The sequence below is a fragment of the Schistocerca cancellata genome, chromosome 2 (assembly GCF_023864275.1).
Source record: "Schistocerca cancellata isolate TAMUIC-IGC-003103 chromosome 2, iqSchCanc2.1, whole genome shotgun sequence".
Taxonomy (NCBI): domain Eukaryota; kingdom Metazoa; phylum Arthropoda; class Insecta; order Orthoptera; family Acrididae; genus Schistocerca; species Schistocerca cancellata.
This window is the reverse complement of record NC_064627.1, coordinates 717,351,562-717,375,293: the sequence shown is the minus strand read 5'-3', so window position 1 is coordinate 717,375,293 and position 23,732 is coordinate 717,351,562. Positions and strand designations below refer to the sequence as shown.

The 23,732-nt window shown below is 38.0% G+C and overlaps 1 protein-coding gene across 3 annotated transcripts in view; it reads right to left on the bottom strand.

Annotated features, from left to right (window-relative positions):
* The window catches only part of LOC126162509 (Down syndrome cell adhesion molecule-like protein 1 homolog), a 169,015-nt gene that overhangs the window by 15,611 nt on the left and 129,672 nt on the right, over positions 1-23,732 (bottom strand). For all 3 annotated transcript variants that reach the window (XM_049919061.1, XM_049919062.1, XM_049919063.1), the window contains one exon: positions 19,746-19,922. In XM_049919061.1, coding sequence (XP_049775018.1) covers positions 19,746-19,922 — 177 coding nt within the window. The remainder of the gene's footprint in view (positions 1-19,745; positions 19,923-23,732) is intronic.

Sequence of the window (23,732 nt, the reverse complement as noted above, 5' to 3'; positions counted from 1 at the left end):
TCTTTCTGTCTTATCTATCCTCCTATCCTAAAAATCATGCTGCTCCAATGCCACTAGTATTTTAGCACTCATTGCAGTCCCCCCCCCCCCCCCCCCCCCCCCCACACACACATTTCCTGCAGTTAGACCAGCCCTTTACTGATGAGATGTAGCCCATCTCTAGTATAATCCCACCTACTGAGGGAATCGACAGGAACCACACCAATATGTGACCCCGCACCTGCCCCAAACAGCTGTTCCAACTCCAAATTAACTCTCCTGACAGAAGAGTTCAAATGAGGTCAGTCATGGCATATCAGAACAAACACAAAATCCCCATTGATATGTCTTGATCCTGATGCAATCTTTACCAGATCACACTCTACATTGTATCAAGGATATCTGTCAATACTGTTGGCTGGCCTACCTACAATAACCATGGTGTCTTCCTTGGTAAAGTCTTTACAGAGTGAAGCTAAATCCTCTGTCACCTGACCCAGACAAGTGCTAAGTTTAAAAAGAAAATGGTGACCTGGTATTCTGATCCTAATTCATCCTGCAAAAGTTGGCCTGTACCTCTGGCATCAAGGCTACCTAACAAAAAACTTACTTTCTCCTTGCTGACTTCCCTACATTCTTGCTCAATATTGCAATGAAAGTTTGTTGTGCCTTTGCTTGAGGCTCATCAGTTTCTAACTGAAGCAACAGGTCTAACTTTTTTACATTTACCACAAAAGTGCCATAAAGATTTGACACTCATATAAAAAGATGTTTATAAATGAAATCAGATGAAAAAGATTTCTTATATTTTACCTAATATTACATTTACTCCAACCTTAAGTTAAAACATTCAGGTTTTCCACAACAGTATCAGGTACTTGCTTGTTAATTCAGGCCCAAAAGTGTCTGGTCACACTTTTATGATTTAGAAACGTGTGTTCTGCTGATGATCAAATCACGAGATTATAGATCTATGTTTGCCTATAATTATCTCATAATAAAACATTGAATAACTCACAAAGACACTGTCAAAATGAAGATACATTGTAAGAACTGTCTAACTTGTAATAAATGATTAGTTATCTCATACAAAAATGTTGAATAACTAACAAAGATACCCTAAAAATGAAGAGACATAGTAAGAACAGTGTAAGTTGTAATAAATAATTAGTTAACAATTCTTAAATATATAATTAAATCTTTACTGTTTCCTTGCCTCATAATATTGCAATGTGAGTACAAAGTTTTGAAAATGCTACTCTCTCTTTCCATCTTCTGGCAAAGTGCTGATGTGTCACAGTCTGTCTGCTCATATAGATATTGGGTGCAGCATTTCAATCTCACAGTTGTCATTCTATGATAGCTGAGCAGTGGCTTTGCCATCTGTTTTATGCAGCCCTTTCAAAACATCATGCTCACACTGTGATATTATGTGGCAAGAAACCTGTGAAGATTTGATTGTATTGACACACTGCAAAGAAATTCATATATACAATTCTTAAAAATGGTTCAAAATGAAAGTAGTAGTTGTTTCCCTCTATCCTTAAAAATGTTATCTCTGCACAAGAAAGGTGGAAAGTCACATCCTAGTAACTAGTGCCCATCCTGTAAAACAGTAGAGTACTACATGCATTCAAAATCTGTGATAATCTCTCTATAAGTAACGTTCTTAGTACTCAGAGTATAGTTTCAGGTCCAGTTTGTTAAAAGTGAAATTCTCATTTTAAATGAGAGTATTTGTTAACGCTATGCTTGTGGATCTCAACAAGGGATTTGATACAGCCTGCCACACACTCCACTCCTATGGATTTAGAGAATTAAAAAGGCATCTTAAAAATCATCTGTAAGTGCCAATGTTGTTTCATTTTTGCTGTGTGTGTGCATGTGCATATAATGAATATGTAATTTATTGTTTGGTAAAGAAATTGAAGTTTGATCAGTAATAGTAATGGTCACTTAATGTACCAGTATGTACTGTGTTAGATATATTGTACCATGCAAGTTGAGGCAAATAAGACAGGCCATACAAAACAGACAGAATGGGTAGATATATTGAGATCCCATTTACACAAAGTTACAGTGGAAAATGTGGCAAATTTTCTGAAAAATGCAAGTAATTTTTAATGTTTATAGCTGCACAATTATGACACAGACTTTGTTTTCTTTAAACTGGATTATATACTTTTTATGACATTGGAAGGAGGCTTTGAAAGGAGTTCAGTTACGTATTAAGTGTGGGACTTGATCAAGTAGTAACAAGACAATAGTGCCACAAATCATTGTTCTAGTGTCTCGAGAAGAGGTCCCACAAACATCTGGTCCAATGTACTAAAAGTAAGCCCAAATGTGGCTCAGGTGAAGTTCGCATGTTTATTGTAACAACTGTCATTTCTATTGTTGAAAATATTGCCTTTGAACATTGATACATGCTATATAGTGATTACAGGCACTACTGAATGTCGAATTTAATCTGGACTTATTCCAGCACAGGCCTGTGTTATATGGAAATTCGCATCTTCAGGAGATTCCCTATAGACCTCACATTTTAATTTTCCCCAATGGTAAAATCCTAGAGGTGCTAATTCTGGTGAGCATGAGGACAATTTTTTTGTTTCCTGAATGACTAATATGATCATATCTAAATGTTTTCTTAAGTAGTCTGTGATTATCAGTGAGGTATGGGTGGGAGACCCATTATGTTGGTACCAATGAATTGTTGTATGTCCTCTACAGAGATTTCCAAAACTTGTGGCAGCATATGTATAGATGCTTGTGGCCCCTTAAAGAATTCCATTAAAAAAGAAAATGGATACCAATGATGTGATTCTTGAGATTAGATTAGATGCTCTTTCTGTTCCACATATCCATAGTGAGGTGGTCTTCAAAGATGTAGAACATATCATAAAATAATAATATGTAATACATATTTATAAAAAGGATATATGTTAATGCCCCCTAAACAGATACTCAGTGAAATAGCCCTCATTGATGTAAAATAAATCAAAATACTGAAAATATTTTAACTTAAGAGGTAATATAGATGTACAATACACTGATGTGCATATGATCATTCTTAAGCTATTGTAGTCATGTGTCATAGAGTAGAAAACTGTCTATGATATTTATATTGACCTATATTTACATCTCCATGTGTACTCTGGAAGTCCATATCTGCTCCTGGGTATGCCTTATTCAATATCATATTTTGGTATCTCTGTCTGACCACGATGTAATCTAACTGAAATGTCCCCATATCTGCTGGCCTTTTCCAAGTATACCTCCTCTTTTTGTAATTTCATATTACTGACTGAAATTTATTGCAGAACTTGTGATGAAGCAAGCTGGTATCTCTTTACTTCCTCTTTTGTTTTGCCATTGCCTCCTTAAATTCATTTTATTTTCATTTTTCCCTAATTATCATTAAAATGCTTGAGTAAAAATCTACATTTTCATAAAAGAGAAAGGTTCGCCCTCAGTGTTAATAAATATAGCACCAGGTCTAGTTATGTGCTTAGTTTTGTATGGTAATTAATTTCATAATTTATTTTGTTTCATGACTTAAATGCTATTGTTGACTTTTAAACAGATATAAATTGTGTACTTATTATAAACATTTGGAAGAAGAACTACTAGGATTCTTTATGTATTTATTTGGCTCCAATTGAAAACATGTTAGCAAAGCTAGCCCTTAACTAATTCCAAAATAAGTACCAGGTTTGTCAGAAGCATTGTTTGCCTAACTATCTCTGTTAATTTCATTATTTAAACAAATAATTCAGCCTAGCCTGTGTGGTAGAAGGAACTCTTAAAAAGATAGAATTCTTCTATATATTCAGTTAATTGAATGAGTTATGTTTTAATTGTAATTCCTGTAAATTAAACATTGAACAATGTATAGTTTCAGTGCCTATTATTGAGAGGATATATAAAGGCCTGATTTTTGGTCCTGAGACAGTCAGTCCATGGCTGATTTTAATACGGGAAGTCTGTATCAATTTAGAATAACAACAATGCATCAACTGAACTGTGGAACTAGTGTTAAAACTGTGACAGTGTCTGTATTATTCTGAAAAAGCTTGAACTGTGTGGTTAGGTTTTTACTGCTCATAGATGTTCAACAGCAAACTATTGTAGCAATATGCTCATGCTTACCTGCAAGCTATTAGTGAGGCTTATCTAAATTTACCAATAGTGAACTGGCCATATATCTGTAATATTGGGGGGTTGTGGACAGTGAGAGGAAAGAACTGTGAAACGCAACTGTGCAGCTGTCGGCCACATCATTTATAGAAGTCAGTGTTGAACTTCCACCCCCCATTTTTCAGCAAGTATAAAAATGCAGTACTTCAACATCGAGGAATATCAATGAAGAACAATAAAGCAGGTGAACATTGCTACTACCAAGTCCATATTCTCCTTTTTTTCCATTTCACTTTACTGACCCCCACAATATCTGGATTGAGCCTGTGCATTTCCCTTTTCAGATTTTCCAGCTTCCCTAACATGGTGAAACTTTGGACATTTCACACCCCAACTTGTGGAATGCTATTCTTTTGTTGGTTGTTCAGTCTTTTTCTCATGGTCACCTCTCCCTTGGCTGTCCCCTCCTGGAGATCTGAATGGGGACCTAGTCCGGAATCTTTTGCCTATCATGACACTTTTTCAATTACAGATGCCATGTGGGCAATGGATACACATGTGTCTTTAATGCAGTGGCTTCCATTGCCTTCTGCTTCCTCATGCTGATGATAATTGCTGATTATTCCACCTTTCAGGGACAGTTTCCCACCGAAAGAGCAAGAGAGAGCCCTGGACCTCTGTCCACCCCTTTGCCCACTTTGAGAAGACTGTTGGCAAACTCAGGGTGACTTCTTATGCTAGAAGTCTTTGCCTGCCGTTGCTTGTGATTTTTATTCAAAATTTAAGCAGTGGCAGGGTTTGAACCTGGGACCAAGGATGGAAATACAAAATAAAAATATAAGAAAAATTTTTTAAAAATAAAACAAAAATCCACCCATGGGCAGTGACCTTGACATGGTGATGAGGCATGTGTGTTCTGAGGACACACTATACAGGATCAGTCATTCCCTGAGCCAACAAAAATATGCATTGGCTACCAAGCTATAGGAGTCTAATGTCAAAATTATGGTACAGTAAACATTGGGAACCAGAATGAAAAATGCTCCCATCATAGCACAAAAAGGCAAAAATTTCCAGGGCAGAGTTAGGACTGTAAAAGAAGGGAACTAGCTTTTCAACTTATCTGGCAGATTCAGAGACATTTAAATCACAATAACTTACATATTCATGCTTTTTCATGAGTTAACCCTACTTCTTCAGTGGCAGTGTGCTCTCTTAGCTGCACGGTGTTGGCACACCTATATCTTGCAATCAGGCTAAAGTTATTGATCCTGTGCCCAAAATACAGAAGATTCACCAGACACAGTAAACAATATATAATATCATAGGACTAATAGGACTCAAGAGTGTACTTGTAATAGCTAAAGAACTGTTTCTGGAGGGGGAGGGGTGGAATGAAATTTCTGGAGATGGATTTGTTCCTAAGGGGGGGGGGGGGGGCACTAAAACAATTTTTGGAGATATGGGGGAAGGGTTGATTTTTTCCTCAAGAGGACCATCTCTTCCACAAACACACTGTTTGTTACAAATGCCATGTTGGATGGCATGTGTTATGTTATATGACATGACATCATGTATCGTGTGACTTTACTTCACATGATGCATCATGATACATGACATGGGTACTAATATTAACATGTAAAAAAGTGTGAATATGTGAAGAGGTTATGATTTAAAATTCTTTGAAGCTGGCAGGTAAGTCAAAAAGCTAGTTCTCTTCTTTTACATCCCAAACTCTGCCCAGGTCATTTTTGCCTTTTTGTGCTATGGTAGACACATCTTTCATTCTGGTTTTATTTTTATTTTATTTGGTCCATCAAATCCTACATATACAAAATATGCAAGGATATTTGCCAAAGTTAAATTTTTAGAACAAAATTCAAATTACAATATGTGATACAAAGTTTAACTATAAATTATACATCACTGCTAAACTGATGACCTTATGTAAGATAATATGTTAATAACCGTTACTGCCCAATTCATCACTCTAGATTTACAGCTAAAAACTTAACTGCTAATTAGAAACACTAAAATTTAAAAACAGAACACAAAATCATAATAGCACAACTCAAAACAATTAAATAATATTCCATTAAACTTGTATATTTAGACGTACTACTGTACAGTCACACTGTACACTAAAAACTCAAGAACTGTTAGAACAAATTGGATTTTAGGTTATCATAAACAGAATAAAAACAGTATGTAAGTAAGATATTTTTTCCTTTATTTTTAAAAGTATTTCTATTTTCCTTAACTGATAACTGATGAATTTATTGTAATGCACACTGCCCATACCTTGAACACTAAGCACACTTTTGGTTAATCTTTGGCTATTTAGGCAAGTGTCTGCACTAGAGGAAGGATTACATCATGAACAGATTTGCTGGTCTCAAAAAAATGCAAATTCTTTCTAACAAAAGTCACTGTTTCTAAGATATAAATGCAGGGAACTGGGAATATTTTCAAATCTCTGAGTATAGGCTTAGTGGATATATGCAAAGACTCCTGCTTCACTACCTTTAAGAGCCTTTTCTGCATCACAAAAATTTGACTGGACACTGATGCCCAAAATGGGAGCCCATAAGAGAGAATTGAGTATACTAAAGAAAAGGGGTTGAGATATCACAGGACTGACTAGAAAGTCAAAAACCATAGCCCAGACTGCTCAATTTCTCTGTGAATATTCCATTGTAAGTTATTTTCTAACCATATCCCAAGAAATTTAATCTCATTGACCTCTTGTTCCATCATCAATCTGTATGGCCACCATATAGGTATGTTGATTTACGGACACACTGAAAAGTATATAGGCAGTTTTGCTTTTCTTTAGTAACTGTTTTTGTGCATCCAGAAAATTCACCTCTTGACAGAATCTGATGTTATTATATCCTTAAAAACCTAAAGAGATGGAGTTTGGAATAGGAGATTTGTGTCACATGCAGACAATACAAGTAAGGTGTTAGGGAGATTCAGAGGCAGATAATTGACAAATAAGAGGAAAGTAAGGGCCCTAGAACTGAATCTTGAGGTACACCATAAATTAACATAGTTCACTGAACAGAACTTTAATACTGTATTTGTTTGAGAATTCACCACCTGCCTCCTGTTAGTGAGATATGACTGAAACCACACATTGCAATTGTCTCTAATGCCAAAAAACTCATTTCTCAAGTAGCAGAGAGTAAAGGGCTAAGTCAAAGGCTTCAGTCAGCTCCACAAAAAGACCAGAGACAGAATGTTTATCATTAAAAGCACTCAGAACTCAAGCAGCAGAAGAATATAAAGACTCCTTTATGGATCTGTGTTGTAATAACCAAACTGATATTTAATAATAATAATAATAATAATAATAATAATAATAGCTTTATTCAACATCAAATGGTACACTGCACATGTACAAAGAAACAGTAATGATTAAAGTTATTTGTACAATACACAAGATACATTCTTCTGAATACGTCATTAATTTACAACAAAATTACAATAAGATGTTTACTGATTTCTATTCACATAATTTCACAAAGGATTTGTTGTTCTTCATATAAGTATGGTACTCTTCTAATGTGTAGAAAGGGTGTTTCACTAAACATTTCTTAAGCTGATGTTTCAGTTTAACTGTAGGAAGAGCCATGACTGCACTAGGCAGTGCATTAGCTAATTTTATACGTGAGTACTGAGGCCCCTTTTTGTAAAGTGCTGTTCTGTGGCTGCCAATGTAAAATCTTTCTTTATTTCTAGTATTGTACTGGTGGAAATCTGAATAAGTGTTTGGGTGCAGTCTTTTCACAAGCAATATGGCTTTTAGAATGTATGTGTTTATAACAGTTAACACCTCTGTTTTTTGAAACAAGTTGTGACAAGATTCCCTATATTTTGCTCCACAGATTATTCTCATACCCCTTTTTTGAAGAATGAGTAGCTTATCTAGATTAGCTTTGGTTGTTGCCCCCAAAATTTCAATAGTGTGGTTCAAGTGAGAGGAGAAAAGAGCAAGATATGCAGTCTTTAGGACTACAGTGTCTTTACAGAACTTGCTAATAGTACTAATTGCAAATATATTTTTTGACAACTTAGTTGCTAGGGAGTCAATATGTGTGTCCCATTTCAGGTTGCTTTGGATTCTTATGCCAAGGAATTATACACTAGACTCTTTCTTTACCAATTCGTTGCCAATGTATAATTTAATTTCATTATTCAAACTACTTTTGTTAAACTCCATCAAACATGTTTTACTGGTGCTTGCATTTAAGTGGCTTTCATTAAAAAACTGAACAATTTATTTTGTCACATTATTACATTCAGCCTCTAGTTCATTACATGATTTCTTTTTACCCACAATGGACATGTCATCGGCATACAGAACAATTTTGGAATTTATAGTACAGTATTTAATATAATTACATAGATCAAGAACAGAAGTGGGCCTGACACTGAGCCCGGGGGCACACCATATTTTATGCAAGTGATCTCTGATTTGTAGAGACCACTTTCAATTTTAAGCAGAACAAACTGTTTTCTATTGCTAATATAACAATTTATTAGGTCATAAACAGCGCCTCCAATGCCCATGTTCCATAGCCTGTCTAATAGGATGTCAACATTCACACAGCTCCTTGTTTTAGATGTAAATTCTAAGCAGATTATCAAGACTGCTAAATCTGAGTACAGGAGAGTAGTCAATCAACGAAAAATTGAGTGTTTTAGAAAACTGCTCAAAGATATGAACTGGAAAGATGTTTATAGTGCTCATGACATGAATGAAAAATATAACACATTCATAAACAATATCAGTACCATGTTTGGAAACTGTTTTCCTCTCAAAGTTACTCAAATTAAACAGAAGTCTATAATAAAACCATGGATTACACAAAGAATAAAGATTTCCTGTAAGACAAAAAGGAAAATGTATCTGTCGACCAAGAATAGCTCCAATGCTGATCATTTAGCTAAATACAAGGAATACTGTAAAATATTAAAAAAAGTAATTCAGACATCTAAACAAATGCACTACGAGAAGAAGATAGCAATGTCAGGGAACAAAATAAAAACAATATGAGATGTAGTGAAAGAGGAGACTGGTAGAACCAGAAAGGAACAGGAGCAAATAGCACTAAGGGTAGATGACACATTTGTAACCAATGGGCATAGTGTGGCAAATCTATTTAACAAGTACTTTATATCCGTTACTGATAGAATGGGATTGTCAGGATCAGTAAATAACGCCCTTGAATATCTGAAACTAGCCTTTAAAGATAGTTTCAGGTGCATGGATATGTCACTCACTTCACCAAAAGAAATAAATTCCATAATAAAATCTTTAGAAACAAAGCATTCTAGTGGTTATGATGAAATATCAAAAAAGTTAATTAAGGCATGTTCTAGTAATTTTAGTACAATTCTAAGTTACTTGTGTAACCAGTCAATTATAACTGGGACCTTTCCTGACTGGCTAAAATATGCGGATGTTAAGCCTCTATTCAAGAAAGGGGATAAAGAAATACCATCAAACTACAGACCGATTTCACCTTTGCCAGCATTCTCAAAAATTTTAGAAAAAGTAATGTACAGGCAGCTTCTCAACCATCTGACCATAAATAACATATTATCAAGAACACAGTTTGGATTTCTGAAGGGTTCTGATATCAAGAAGGCTATTTACATGTACAGTGAAAATGTTCTTAATTCATTAAACAACAAGTTACGAGCACCAGGTATTTTCTGTGATTTGTCAAAGGCATTCGATTGCGTGAACCACAACATTCTTTTAAATAAATTAGAATTCTATGGTGTCATGGGCAGTGCTGCAAAATGGTTCAAGTCATACCTCGCTAACAGGAAACAAAGGGTGTCAGTGCAAGGGACTAGTGAATTAAGTCATCAGTCATTATCAGAATGGGAAGAAATTACATGTGGTGTCCCACAAGGATCCATCTTAAGGCCATTGCTTTTTCTTGTGCACATTAATGGTCTCTCATCAGTTACACTGCCAGAAGCAGAGATCATTTTGTTTGCAAATGACACAAGTATTGCAATAAATAGTCTGTCGAGTGTAGTTCTAGAAAGATCTGCTAATGATATTTTCATGGATATTAATAAATGGTTTAACGCCAACTCACTGACATTAAACTTCGAAAATACCCACTATATGCAATTCAGAACATGTAAGAGGTTTCCACCAAGCATATGCATAAAGTATGAAGAAGAGCAGATAGAAGAGGTTGACAGTCTTAAATTCCTTGGATTACAACTTGGTAATTGATTCAGTTGGGAGGAGCACACCACAGAACTGCAGAAATGCCTTAACAAATCTGTATTTGCAATTCGAGTGTTAGCAGACATAGGCGACATTGAAATGAAAAAGCTTTGGCAACTTTCATTCCATAATGTCATATGGTATAATATTTTGGGGTAACTCTTCAAGTCAAACAAAAGTTTTCAGAGTCCAGAAGCGCGTAATATGTGTTATTTGTGGAGTAAATTCACGGACGTCCTGTAGAAACGTCTTCAAAGAACTGGGTATACTAACTACTGCCTCTCAGTATATTTACTCCTTAATGAAATTTATCCCCCCCATGAACCATGGACCTTGCCGTTGGTGGCGAGGCTTGCGTGCTTCAGTGATACAGATAGCTGTACCGTAGGTGCAACCACAACGGAGGGGTATCTGTTGAGAGGCCAGACAAATGCGTGGTTCCTGAAGAGGGGCAGCAGCCTTTTCAGTAGTTGCAAGGGCAACTGTCTGGATGATTGACTGATCTGGCCTTGTAACACTAACCAAAACAGCCTTGCGGTGCTGGTACTGCGAACGGCTGAAAGCAAGGGGAAACTACAGTCGTAATTCTTCCCAAGGGCATGCAGATTTACGGTAGGGTTAATTAATGATGGCGTCCTTTGGGTAAAATATTCCAGACGTAAAATAGTCCCCCATTTGGATCTCCTGGCGGGGACTACTCACGAGGATGTTGTCATCACGAGAAAGAAATCTGGTGTTCTACGGGTCGGAGCGTGGAATGTCAGATCCCTTAATCAGGCAGGTAGGTTAGAAAATTTAAAAAGGGAAATGGGTAGGTTAAAGTTAGATATATTGGGAATTAGTGAAGTTCGGTGACAGGAGGAACAAGGCTTTTGGTAATGTGAATACAGGGTTATAAATACAAAATCAAATAGGGGTAATGCAGGAGTAGGTTTAATAATGAAGAAAAATATACACTCCTGGAAATGGAAAAAAGAACACATTGACACCGGTGTGTCAGACCCACCATACTTGCTCCGGACACTGTGAGAGGGCTGTACAAGCAATGATCACACGCACGGCACAGCGGACACACCAGGAACCGCGGTGTTGGCCGTCGAATGGCGCTAGCTGCGCAGCATTTGTGCACCGCCGCCGTCAGTGTCAGCCAGTTTGCCGTGGCATACGGAGCTCCATCGCAGTCTTTAACACTGGTAGCATGCCGCAACAGCGTGGACGTGAACCATATGTGCAGTTGACGGACTTTGAGCGAGGGCGTATAGTGGGCATGCGGGACGCCGGGTGGACGTACCGCCGAATTGCTCAACACGTGGGGCATGAGGTCTCCACAGTACATCGATGTTGTCGCCAGTGGTCGATGGAAGGTGCACGTGCCCGTCGACCTGGGACCGGACCACAGCGACGCACAGCTGCACGCCAAGACCGTAGGATCCTACGCAGTGCCGTAGGGGACCGCACCGCCACTTCCCAGCAAATTAGGGACACTGTTGCTCCTGGGATATCGGCGAGGACCATTCATAACCGTCTCCATGAAGCTGGGCTATGGTCCCGCACACCGTTAGGCTGTCTTCCGCTCACGCCCCAACATCGTGCAGCCCGCCTCCAGTGGTGTTGCGACAGGCGTGAATGGAGGGACGAATGGAGACGTGTCGTCTTCAGCAATGAGAGTCGCTTCTGCCTTGGTGCCAATGATGGTCGTATGTGTGTTTGGCGCCGTGCAGGTGAGCGCCACAATCAGGACTGCATACGACCGAGGCACACAGGGCCAACACCCGGTATCATGGTGTGGGGAGCGATCTCCTACACTGGCCGTACACCACTGGTGATCGTCGAGGGGACACTGAATAGTGCACGGTACATCCAAATCGTCATCAAACCCATCGTTCTACCATTCCTAGACCGGCAAGGGAACTTGCTGTTCCAACAGGACGATGAACATCCGCATGTATCCCGTGCCACCCAACGTGCTCTAGAAGGTGTAAGTCAACTACCCTGGCCAGCAAGATCTCTGGATCTGTCCCCCATTGAGCATGTTTGGGACTGGATGAAGCGTCGTCTCACGCGGTCTGCACGTCCAGCACAAACGCTGGTCCAACTGAGGTGCCAGGTGGAAATGGCATGGCAAGCCGTTCCACAGGACTACATCCAGCATCTCTACGATCGTCTCCATGGGAGAATAGCGCCCTGCATTGCTGCGAAAGGTGGATATACACTGTACTAATGCCGACATTGTGCATGCTCTGTTGCCTGTGTCTATGTGCCTGTGGTTCTGTCAGTGTGATCATGTGATGTATCTGACCCCAGGAATGTGTCAATAAAGTTTCCCCTTCCTGGGACAATGAATTCACGGTGTTCTTATTTCAATTTCCAGGAGTGTAGGAATGCTGGTGAGCTACTACAAACAGCATAGTGAATGCATTATTGTGACCAAGATAGACACGAAGCCCATGCCTACTACAGTAGTACAAGTTTATATGCCAACTAGCTCTGCATATGATGAAGAAAATGAAGAAATGCATGATGAGATAAAAGAAATTATTCAGATAGTGAAGGGAGACGAAAATTTAATAGTCATGGGTGACTGGAATTCGAGAGTAGGAAAAGGGAGAGAAGGAAACATAGTAGGTGAATTGGTTTGGGGTAAGAAATGAAAGAGGAAGCTGTCTGGTAGAAATTTGTACAGAGCAAAACTTAATCATAGCTAACACATGGTTCAAGAATCATGAAAGAAGGTTGTATACATGGAAGAACCCTGCAGATACTAAAACGTATCAGACAGATTATATAATGGTAAGACAGAGATTCAGGAACCAGGTTTCAAATTGTAAGACATTTCCAGGGGCAGATGTGGACTCTGACCACAATCTATTGCTTATGAACTGTAGATTAAAACTGAAGAAACTGCAAAAAAGGTGGGAATTAAAGGAGATGGGACCTGGATAAACTGACTAAACCAGAGGTTGTACAGAGTTTCAGGGAGAGCGTAAGGGTCAAATGGCAGGAATGGGGGAAAGAAATACAGTAGAAGAAGAATGGGAAGCTTTGAGGGATGAAGTAGTGAAGACAACAGAGGATCAAGTAAGTAAAAAGACGAGGGCTAGTAGAAATCCTTGGGTAACAGAAGAAATATTGATTTTAATTGATGAAAGGAGAAAATATAAAAATGCAGTAAATGAAGCAGGCAAAAAGGAATACAAACGTCTCAAAAATGAGATCAACAGGAAGTGCAAAATGGCTAAGCAGGGATGGCTAGAGGATAAATGTAAGGATGTAGAGGCTTATCTCACTAGGGGTAAGATAGATACTGCCTACAGGAAAATTAAAGAGACCTTTGGAGAAAAGAGAACCACTTGCATGAATATCAAGAGCTCAGATGGAAACCCAGTTCTAAGCAAAGAAGGGAAAGCAGAAAGGTGGAAGGAGTATATAGAGGGTCTATACAAGGGCGATGTACTTGAGGACAATATTATGGAAATGGAAGAGGATGTAGATGAAGATGAAATGGGAGATATGATACTGCATGAAGAGTTCGACAGAGCACTGAAAGACTTGAGTCGAAACAAGGCCCCGGGAGTAGACAACATTCCATTAGAGCTACTGACGGCCTTGGGAGAGCCAGTCCTGACAAAACTCTACCATCTGGTGAGCAAGATGTATGAGACAGGTGAAATACCCTCAGACTTAAAGAAGAATGTAATAATCCCAATCCCAAAGAAAACAGGTGTTGATGGATGTGAAAATTACCGAACTATCAGTTTAATAAGTCATGGCTGCAAAATACTAATGCGAATTCTTGACAGACAAATGGAGAAACTAGTAGAAGCCGACCTTGGGGTAGGTCAGTTTGGATTCTGTAGAAATATTGGAACATGTGAGGCAATACTGACCCTACGGCTTATCTTAGAAGCAAGATTAAGGAAAGGCAAACCTATGTTTCTAGCATTTGTAGACTTAGGAAGCTTTTCACAATGTTGACTGGAATACTATCTTTCAAATTCTGAAGGTGGCAGGGGTAAAATACACGGAGCGAAAGGCTATTTACAATTTGTATAGAAACCAAATGGCAGTTATAAGAGTCGAGGGACATGAAAGGGAAGCAGTGGTTGGGAGGGGAGTGAGACAGGGTTGTAGCCTCTCCCCAATGTTATTCAATCTGTATATTGAGCAGGCAGTGAAGGAAAAAAAAGAAAAATTCGGAGTAGGTATTAAAATCCATGGAGAAGAAATAAAAACTGTGAAGTTCGCCGATGACATTGTAATTCTGTCAGAGACAGCAAAGGTCTTGGAAGAGCAGTTGAATGGAATGGATGGTGTTTCGAAGGGAGGATATAAGATGAACATCAACAAAAGCAAAACGAGGATAATGGAATGTAGTCGAATTAAGTCGGGTGATGCTGAGGGTATTAGATTAGGAAATGAGTCACTTAAAGTAGTAAAGGAGTTTTGCTGTTTGGGGAGCAAAATAACTGATGATGGTCGAAGTAGAAGGGATATGAAATGTAGACTGGCAATGGCAAGGAAAGTTTTTCTGAAGAAGAGAAATTTGTTAACATCGAGTATTGATTTAAGTCTTAGGAAGTCATGTCTGAAAGTATTTGTATGGAGTGTAGCCATGTATGGAAGTGAAACATGGACGATAACTAGTTTGGACAAGAAGAGAATAGAAGCTTTCGAAATGTGGTGCTACAGAAGAATGCTGAAGATTAGGTGGGTAGATCACATAACTAATGAAGAGGTGTTGAATAGGATTGGGGAGAAGAGAAGTTTGTGGCACAACTTGACTAGAAGAAGGGATCGGTTGGTAGGACATGTTCTGAGGCATCAAGGGATCACCAATTTAGTATTGGATGGCAGCGTGGAGGGTAAAAATCACAGAGGGAGACCAAGAGATGAATACACCAAGCAGATTCAGAAGGATGTAGGTTGCAGTAGGTACTGGGAGATGAAGAAGCTTGCACAGGATAGAGAAGCATTGAGAGCTGCATCAAACCAGTCTCAGGACTGAAGACCACAACAACAACATGAAATTTGTCCTAAATGATATATCTCTTTTTCCAACAAACAACTCAGTTCATACATACAATACCAGGAACAAAAATGATCTGCACAAGGACTTAAAAGCACTTACTTTAGTTCAAAAAGGGGTCCACTACTCAGGAACACTCATCTTCAATAATTTGCCAGCAAACACAAAAAATTTAGTTACAAATAAGATCAGTTTAAAAGGAGCCTGAAAGACTTAATACTGGCCAACTCCTTCTACTCCATTGACAAATTTTTTAATAGAAACAAATGATGTACTGTATATATTCATAATATTAGTATTGTTATTTCAGTTTTTTTTTTTTTTTTTTTTTTAATATTGACATGTTCTACATCCATGAGGGCTTCCTCAGCACGGATCTATGGAATGAAAAACTAATCTAATCTAATCTAAACAATCAAAGGCTTTTTCCAGGTCTAGGCATACACCTGCCACATGTTCCTTGCTTTCGATACCCCCTAACACCTCTTCAATTTGTTGAGCAGCTGCAGTGCTAGTTGATTTACCTTTTAGGAATCCGTTTTGATTTTCAAACATCATGTTGTGTTTGTTAAGAAAGTTTATAATCCTGTTGTATATAACTTTCTCAACTATTTTGGAAAAGACAGGTAGGATTGAGACTGGTCTGTAGTTTTCTATTTTGTTGTTGTCACCTTTCTTAAAAATGGGTGTCACCTGTGCTATTTTTGGTCTGTCTGGAAAGGTGCCTGATTCTATTATATTGTTGACTGCTACAGACAGAGGTACAGAGACATTTTGGCTACAGGCTTTTAAAACATTAATATTTAGGCCATCATGCTCAGCTGAATTAGAGGGTTTTAGAGAGCTAATGATGCCCATTATTTCTGCACAGTTTCTGGGGGCTAGATATATAATATGGTCACAGTATTACCTTGAAAACTGTAGAGCATGTTTTTATGTTTGTCATTTATGGCTTCCCCTACAGAAGAAAAATACTCATTAAAAATATTTACAATTTCTAGTTGGTCTTTCATGAGCATGCCATTGTGGTTAATAGTAAAGTCCATACAGGATTTGTCATTGCAGGGTCAAAAACTGTTTATGACTGCCCAGATACCAGCAGCTATGTTGTGTGAGTTTTGAAGCTTATTTGCAACATAGTTGCTCCTGGTCTGTGTGAGTAAGTCCTTATAGTGTGCTTCATATATTTTGAAGGCTTCCTTTAGCGCAGGAATCTCTTATTATTCAGAATTGCACTGTGGAGTAGTTTTAATTTTTCCTTAGCTTCAGTGACATTACTATTTACCCAAATATTTTTGTGTATATTTTTTGTTTGTTTCATGTTTGTGATTACAACTGGGCATGTGGTATCAAAGCATTAATAGAAGTCAGCAGCAAAGCTATCATTTGAAAAGCTATTATTTTCAAACCATTTTATATGTGCTAGCATGTAGTTTAGTCTATTTATGTTGTCATTATACATCATTCTTTTAGTTACAAACTGTTGCTTTGTGGTGACAGTGGGGGCCTCATGGAGCTCCAATTTAAGCTGTACTGCATGGTGATCTGAGATGGCTAGTTTTAAAACAGATGCACTGTGAGATATGTGGGTCATGTTCATTATTATGTTGTCAAGACATGGTTTACTATTGCCAATTTCTCTAGTGGGTTCCCGAATGAGTGGGGTCAGGTTAAATTCATCACACAGGTGGTGTAACCTTTTGGTGCTGACATCATTTGTTAATAAATCTATATTTATATCCCCTGTAACTATAATATTTATGTGACCATTTGGCCCAGAAAATGTGTCTATATATACAAGCAAATCAGAAAGATTTACAAAAAAGGTATCTGCATTTGCTGCAGGTGGCCTGTAAACACCGATAACTGTTGTGTTATCTCTACCCCATTTTAGGTTTATTGCAGCAAATTCTGAGACTCCTTCCAAGCAGAAGGCACTCACATCAATAACATTAAAATTACTCTAATTTACACCTCCCCCAGTCTTGTCTTTTCTACTGAAGGCCATGCAGAATTTCATATACAGTGGTTGACTAATGCTAATCAGAGCTTCATTGTACCAATGTTCAGTTACAACTAATATATCGGGTTTGGCAATCTGTGAAATTACATCTAGATCATTATGCTTATTTTTAAGACTACCAAGATTCTGGTGTATGATTTTAATGCTGAGTTTTACCTGCTGGACCTTAGAGGATAATTTTGGACTAGCAATGAGGCCAGCAGCCTTTACAAGTTTCCCTGGCTTGCCAGCAGTGGCTGGTGTTGTGGCAGATTTTGCTGAGGTGGGTTGTACCACCCCATGGCAGTGTACTTCTGTTCATCACTTTGTGAACAATGTCAACTGATGTCCTCAATAATTTTGCTACTAACAATCTTTTTGCCTCTTTTGTTCATGTGCAGACCATGAAATGTGTGCAGCTCCCTTTCTAGATAGCTGACATTTACTAGAGACACATTCTGAAATTTTCTACATAGAGCTTTAATCCTATCATTTGTTTTATGAAATTCCCAGTTCACAATAGACCGTTTCATAAGACCATGCCTCTGTGGAATGTTGACAACAATTGTGTAGTGTCATTTAACTTACCCAGTACCATTTTCATATGTCTAACTGCATCATTTGCTTGATTTCTTGCTACATCATATGAACCTCCCATAATAACGACACAGTCATTGGATGAGATGGAGTCACAATCCTGCATGCACAGCTTCACCACAACAGAAAGAGGGGCTCCAGGCAGGATGTGGTCTAGAGCCGCAAAGTTGTCTTGCATATTTGCAACATTTTGCACTGTTTCACATCCATGGCTGTCTCCATATAATAGAACCCAGCTCTCCTTCTGTTTCTGATTGTCATCGTTCTTCTGTTTTCCTTATGGACGATTTCTTGCATGTACTTTTACAGATTCCATTTCCTTGGACGGTTTGTTTATGTTCAGTTTCATGTTTTGCACATGAGTTTGGGACTTGGTGTTTTCTGAACTTATGACTGACAGTTTTTTTTTTGCTGCTTGAAGGATTACTTCTAGTTTGCACAGTCTGAAATTGTTCTTGTTTCACTATTTCATCAAGAATTTGAACCTGTTTTGAGTAATGACGGCAGGAAAGCTTTCCTTAGTTTTTAGTTTAGGCCTACAGTTGTTCATCAGGCACTGTTATTCAAATTCACACACCTTCTTACTTAAGAGAGTAACTTCAGCCTTTAGACTCTGGATTTCACTTACCATATCGCCAACTAGTCCAGATAATTCACACCTACAGTCACAAATTTTTGCTTTATGGTAGTTATCTGAGTTCTTAATGCAGCACTGACTACAGTTCCAACATGTTATAAAATCATTATTTTCGTTCACAGATGAGTCCACTTTTGTACATCGAAAATGATACAAATTTTCTGAGCACGCAATATTTATCAAGTAATGAAATCATGAGGCAATACATTACTTTTCCTATAATATTCTATATGTTAGAAAGAAAGAAGACTGGTGGATAATTGTTGATGTCTTTTACATCTCCTCTTTTGAACACAGAAAGAACCTCAGCAATTTTCAAAATATCTGGGAAACAGCCTGTCTTTAGGGAACAGTTAATTACAACATAAAGTGGAATTAACAACTTCTAAATAAAAATGAAGCAAAGAGGTCATTCATGAATACAATCACATTTATTGGTGTTCTCAGAAAGTGTGATGATATTCTCTTCGATGATGTTGTAGCAACTGGCAAAATTGTCTCTGTTATGGTATGATGCCTAGTTTGAATCTAAAGAGCAAGACCATCTAACTCATCATTCACAGTGGCTAACAAAGACAACTTGAATAGAAAGCTGGAATGATCAAGCAGAAAACCTGGAACTATATATTCTATGAACCACATGATAAAAACTTAAAAATCTCAATCCCACTCTTCTTACTCTCTCAAAATCATGGTCACCTTTCCTGTAGTGGCTTGTGCTTCTAGGTGATCAAATGAAAGAAATTATATTACATTTCTCTGCATGTAACAATGACTGAAACAAGAACATTGGTAACAAGGCTGAAATATAAACAACTTTAAAACTATTGTTAATAGTTTTAAATTTGCAGCTCTCACAATTTTCTGAAGTTCTTTCATCACAATAAACATGTGGAACAGAATAGACACATAATGAGACAATGAAAGAAGGAAAAGATACTGGATCAGAAGACACACAAGACATAAGAAATGATTTGAAAGCCAGTCATTCCATAAAATATTTTCCTTGTATTATTTAGTTTTTAATCAGTTCCTGTGTATTGTGTCTCTCTTGATGCAGGGCTTTAAGGAACTTGTCTCTGATAACAATTAAATTATTTCTTACCTCCATATTTATTCGCTTGAAACATTTCCTGTTTTTTCCTCATGTACAAGAAAAATCCAGCACCGGAAACAACTATGATTACTAAGGCAGCCACTGTTGGTATTATTATTCCTAAATCATTCAGTAAACTACCTTGCCCATAACCAGAGTGAACAATTAGCTCTGGAGCAACAATAGCTGAAACAAGGAGACAAAATTTAGAAAGATGCTATGCAAAGAGAAATTAGTTTACAGGAAACTAAAATAAATTTTAAGCCATTGTTTCAGGATGACTTCTGTAGCTGAACAGCTAGCATCACTGTCTTCAGTGCAGGAGGATTTGGGTTTGATTGCCAGTATCCTCTCAGAGTTTTTCTATGATAAGGGGGGTCTGTAATGGGTTCGCTCAGCCTTTTGAGGCCAAATAAGGAATTGCTTGCATAAATAAGCAGTGGCACCATCAGGATTTATCTGTTGGCATGCCCCATGATCATAGATTGCTCCTCACATTGCCTTGTGAGCAGCATACAGCCAGTCAGAACAGGCCTAGGGCCTACTTCATGGCTGGTGATTCCATTTACAAGCACAATATTGCTTCTGATTTAAGATATGAGACATCACATAAGAACAAATAAAATAAGTGAAAAAGCTGCAAATTGTATCTACATCTGCATCTATATCTGTAGTCTTCTAATCATTGTGAAGTGTATGGCAGAGGGAACTTCTTGTTGTACCACTGATTGGGGCTTCTTCTTGAGTCAGTCATACTTGGAGCATGGGAAGAATGATTGCTTGAATTTCAACGTGCACCCTGTAATCTACATTTACATCTGTACTCTCCATTCTGTCTTATGGTATGAGGTGAAGGGTGCTTTGCATACCACTATTACTTCTCTCCTTTCATGCTCCAGTCGCAAATGCTCCACGGGAAGAATGATAGTGGTAAGACTCAAAATGAGCTTCATTTGGACAGGGCACTGAGAAATCTAAGTAGAAATAAGACACCTGAACAGACAATTTTCTCTCAGAACTGTTGAGATCCTTTGGAGTACATACCCTGACACAAATACCCTACTTCTTATGGAAGATAAATGAGAGAGGCAAAACACTGTCAAGTCTTAGGAAGAATGTAATAATTATAATTCCAAAGAAGGTAGCTTCTGGCAGTGTGAATTTTTACAAGGTCATCAGTTTAATAAGTGATGGTTGCAAAATACTGACACATATTATTTGAAAATAATGGAAATAGTTGTAAAAGTGGTTTCAACACATCTAGAATGGTGATTTTAACATCATAGACTGGCATAGTGGTGGAAGAGAGTATGTTTTCGAAGATGCAGAATTGGAGACATTTCTGAGTGAAGGCTCGAGTCAAACTCAAGAAGAACTGGCATGATTAGTAGGAGTGACACAGCAAGCCATTTTAAAATGTCTCAAGGCTATGGGCATGATTCAGAAAGAATGATCTTGGGTCCCGTGTGAGCTGAAACCAAGAGAGGCTGAGCAGCATTTGTGTGTTTGTGAACAGTTGCTTCAGAGGCGAAAATGGAAGGGATTTCTGCATCACATTGTGACTGGGGATGAAACATGGGTTCATTATGATAACACTAAATGCAAAAAATCATGGGGATATCCTTGCATTGCTTCCACATTGATGGCCAAAACGTGTATTCACCGCTCCAAGATCATGCTCTGCATTCGGTGGGACCAGCTTGGCGTTGTGTACTATGAGGTGTTAAAACCAAGTGAAACAATCACAGGTGCTCATTATCGAACACAATTGAAGTGTCTGAGCAGAGCATTAAAATTGCAATACAGCAAGAGGTACGATAAAGTGATTTTGCAGTATGACAACGCTCGACCCCACATTGCAAAATAGGTCAATACATACTTGGAAATGTTAAAATGGGAAGTCCTACCCCACCTGCCATATTCTCCAGACATTGATCCCTCTGACTATCACCTGTTTAGATCAATGGCGCATGGCCTGGCTGACCAACACTTCCGATCTCATGAAGAAGTCACAAATTGGATCGATTCATGGATCGCCCCAAAAGATGAACAATTTTTTCAACTCAGGATTCATACACTGCCTAAAAGATGGGAGAAAGTAAGTGGCCAGCAATGGAAAGTACTTTGAATGATACATGTGTAACCAATTTGTTTCTGTGAAGTCTCAAATGTTGGTGAAAACAGTGGAAGCAAAGTTGTACACCTTGTATTAGATTTAGGAATTTTGGATACATTAACTATGTGTATTTTGTGTAACTGTTGGATGATATATTATGAACCACAGATGACAGAGAGAGGCAAGTTGTTTGAAAGGCTGCACAAATTACCTTTTTCGAATTACTGTCTGGGCTGTACATACCATGCACAAAAACATTAATTTTTACATAAATAATAAATGAATCACTGAACGTAGCAGCATCATTATGAGGCAGACGCAGTTAGGGAAGTACAAAGGTTGTAATTGTGTTTATTTGTTAGTAACATAACAACTTGAAGTAGTGTTTACATGCTAAAATCATTATTTGTGAACAAACTAATTAAGTTAGAGAAAAACTAAAAACAGCATTAGGAAGGTGAGGATATTTACATGCAATCTGGTGTATGATACCTGTATATACCATTAAGTTTATAGTTTTTAAGTATGTTGCAGAAGTCTGAAGTATGTGCATTTGACTCATGTAAGCCAAAGGCTTAAACAGGGGCAGCCATCTCACATGAGGGAGTTTTGGAAATGTTGCATGTACACCCAGATCAGGGGAGGCTTACCAGATAGGATGGCAAGGAAAGACTAATTGTTGGGGACTGTACTGGATGAGATTTGAAAACATGAGAGCTTAAAGATGTAGGATAGTGTAATAAGCAAGACAGATTACTGATCAAACATCATGCAAGACTTAATAAAAGTGGAGAGCTATGTGTATTCATGGTAGACTGAAGGGGAAGGGGGGAGGGAAGAGACATGTATTTTCTGATCTGTCTACTCCTACCTTCCCCTTTCTACCACATATAATGTCCTTAGCTTATTGCTCTTGTTAACTCCTGCATGAAGACTGTTCAGTAATCTCTATCTTGCTTATTACACTATCTTCCACATTTAAGCTCTTTGGTTGTCAAATCTCATCCAGTGCAGTCCTTTCTCATCCCATCCGTAAGTCTCCCCTGATCCAGGGCTCTGGATGAGTTTTCTGTAATTGTCCCCATTTAATGAACTTTGCTAGTGCTTTTACTTCACCCCTCTTCCTTTCCCTTCAACCCTTCTGCCAGAAGGAAGCTTCTGGTGCCAAAAGCTTACACATTTGCATAACTTTTTACATGTGTTTTCTCCTGCCACCACTTGGTGAGTAGATTTTTTTGTCTATCCAATAACAAAATCTCAGACTCAGCATGAATACTCAAAGGGACAGAGAAATAGAGATTCTCATTTCAAGAACTAACTTTGAGTTTGTATGGAATATACTTTTGTTTCCTGTTTGTTAAAGATGACATATACATGGCAGGAATTTCATGAGGATCCGTATGCCTCCACTGCTTGACGTGTATTTACATCAGAGCACAGTGCCACTCACCAATTCTGACAGCCAACTTTGATCACAGCCGCACTGTAGATTCGAGCAAAGAGCCAGTGTCATTAATCAGAATAGTGTACCAAAGTCCGGAATTAAATGTAAAGTGATATTTGATTGTCATATTAGGGTGAGCACATTTCTGGATAGAAATATCATTCAGTATAAGAACTAAAATAGTTGCAACTCTTTAAAATTATTATTCAGTTTAAAGACAATTAGCATTGTGTTTTAGGATTGTGTAATAAAAGTCATCCCTCATATTGACATGAATGCCTTACAAAGTTAAATACCTATTATTGAAGTGTATTACTGAAACTGATATAATGTTAACTGTATGTTGTAGCAGCTACGTGATCTCCTCCAGAAGTTAAAATCTAAGAACTGTTGTCCAGGCTTGCTATGACATATAAAAGGTGTTGAGTAATTTTTA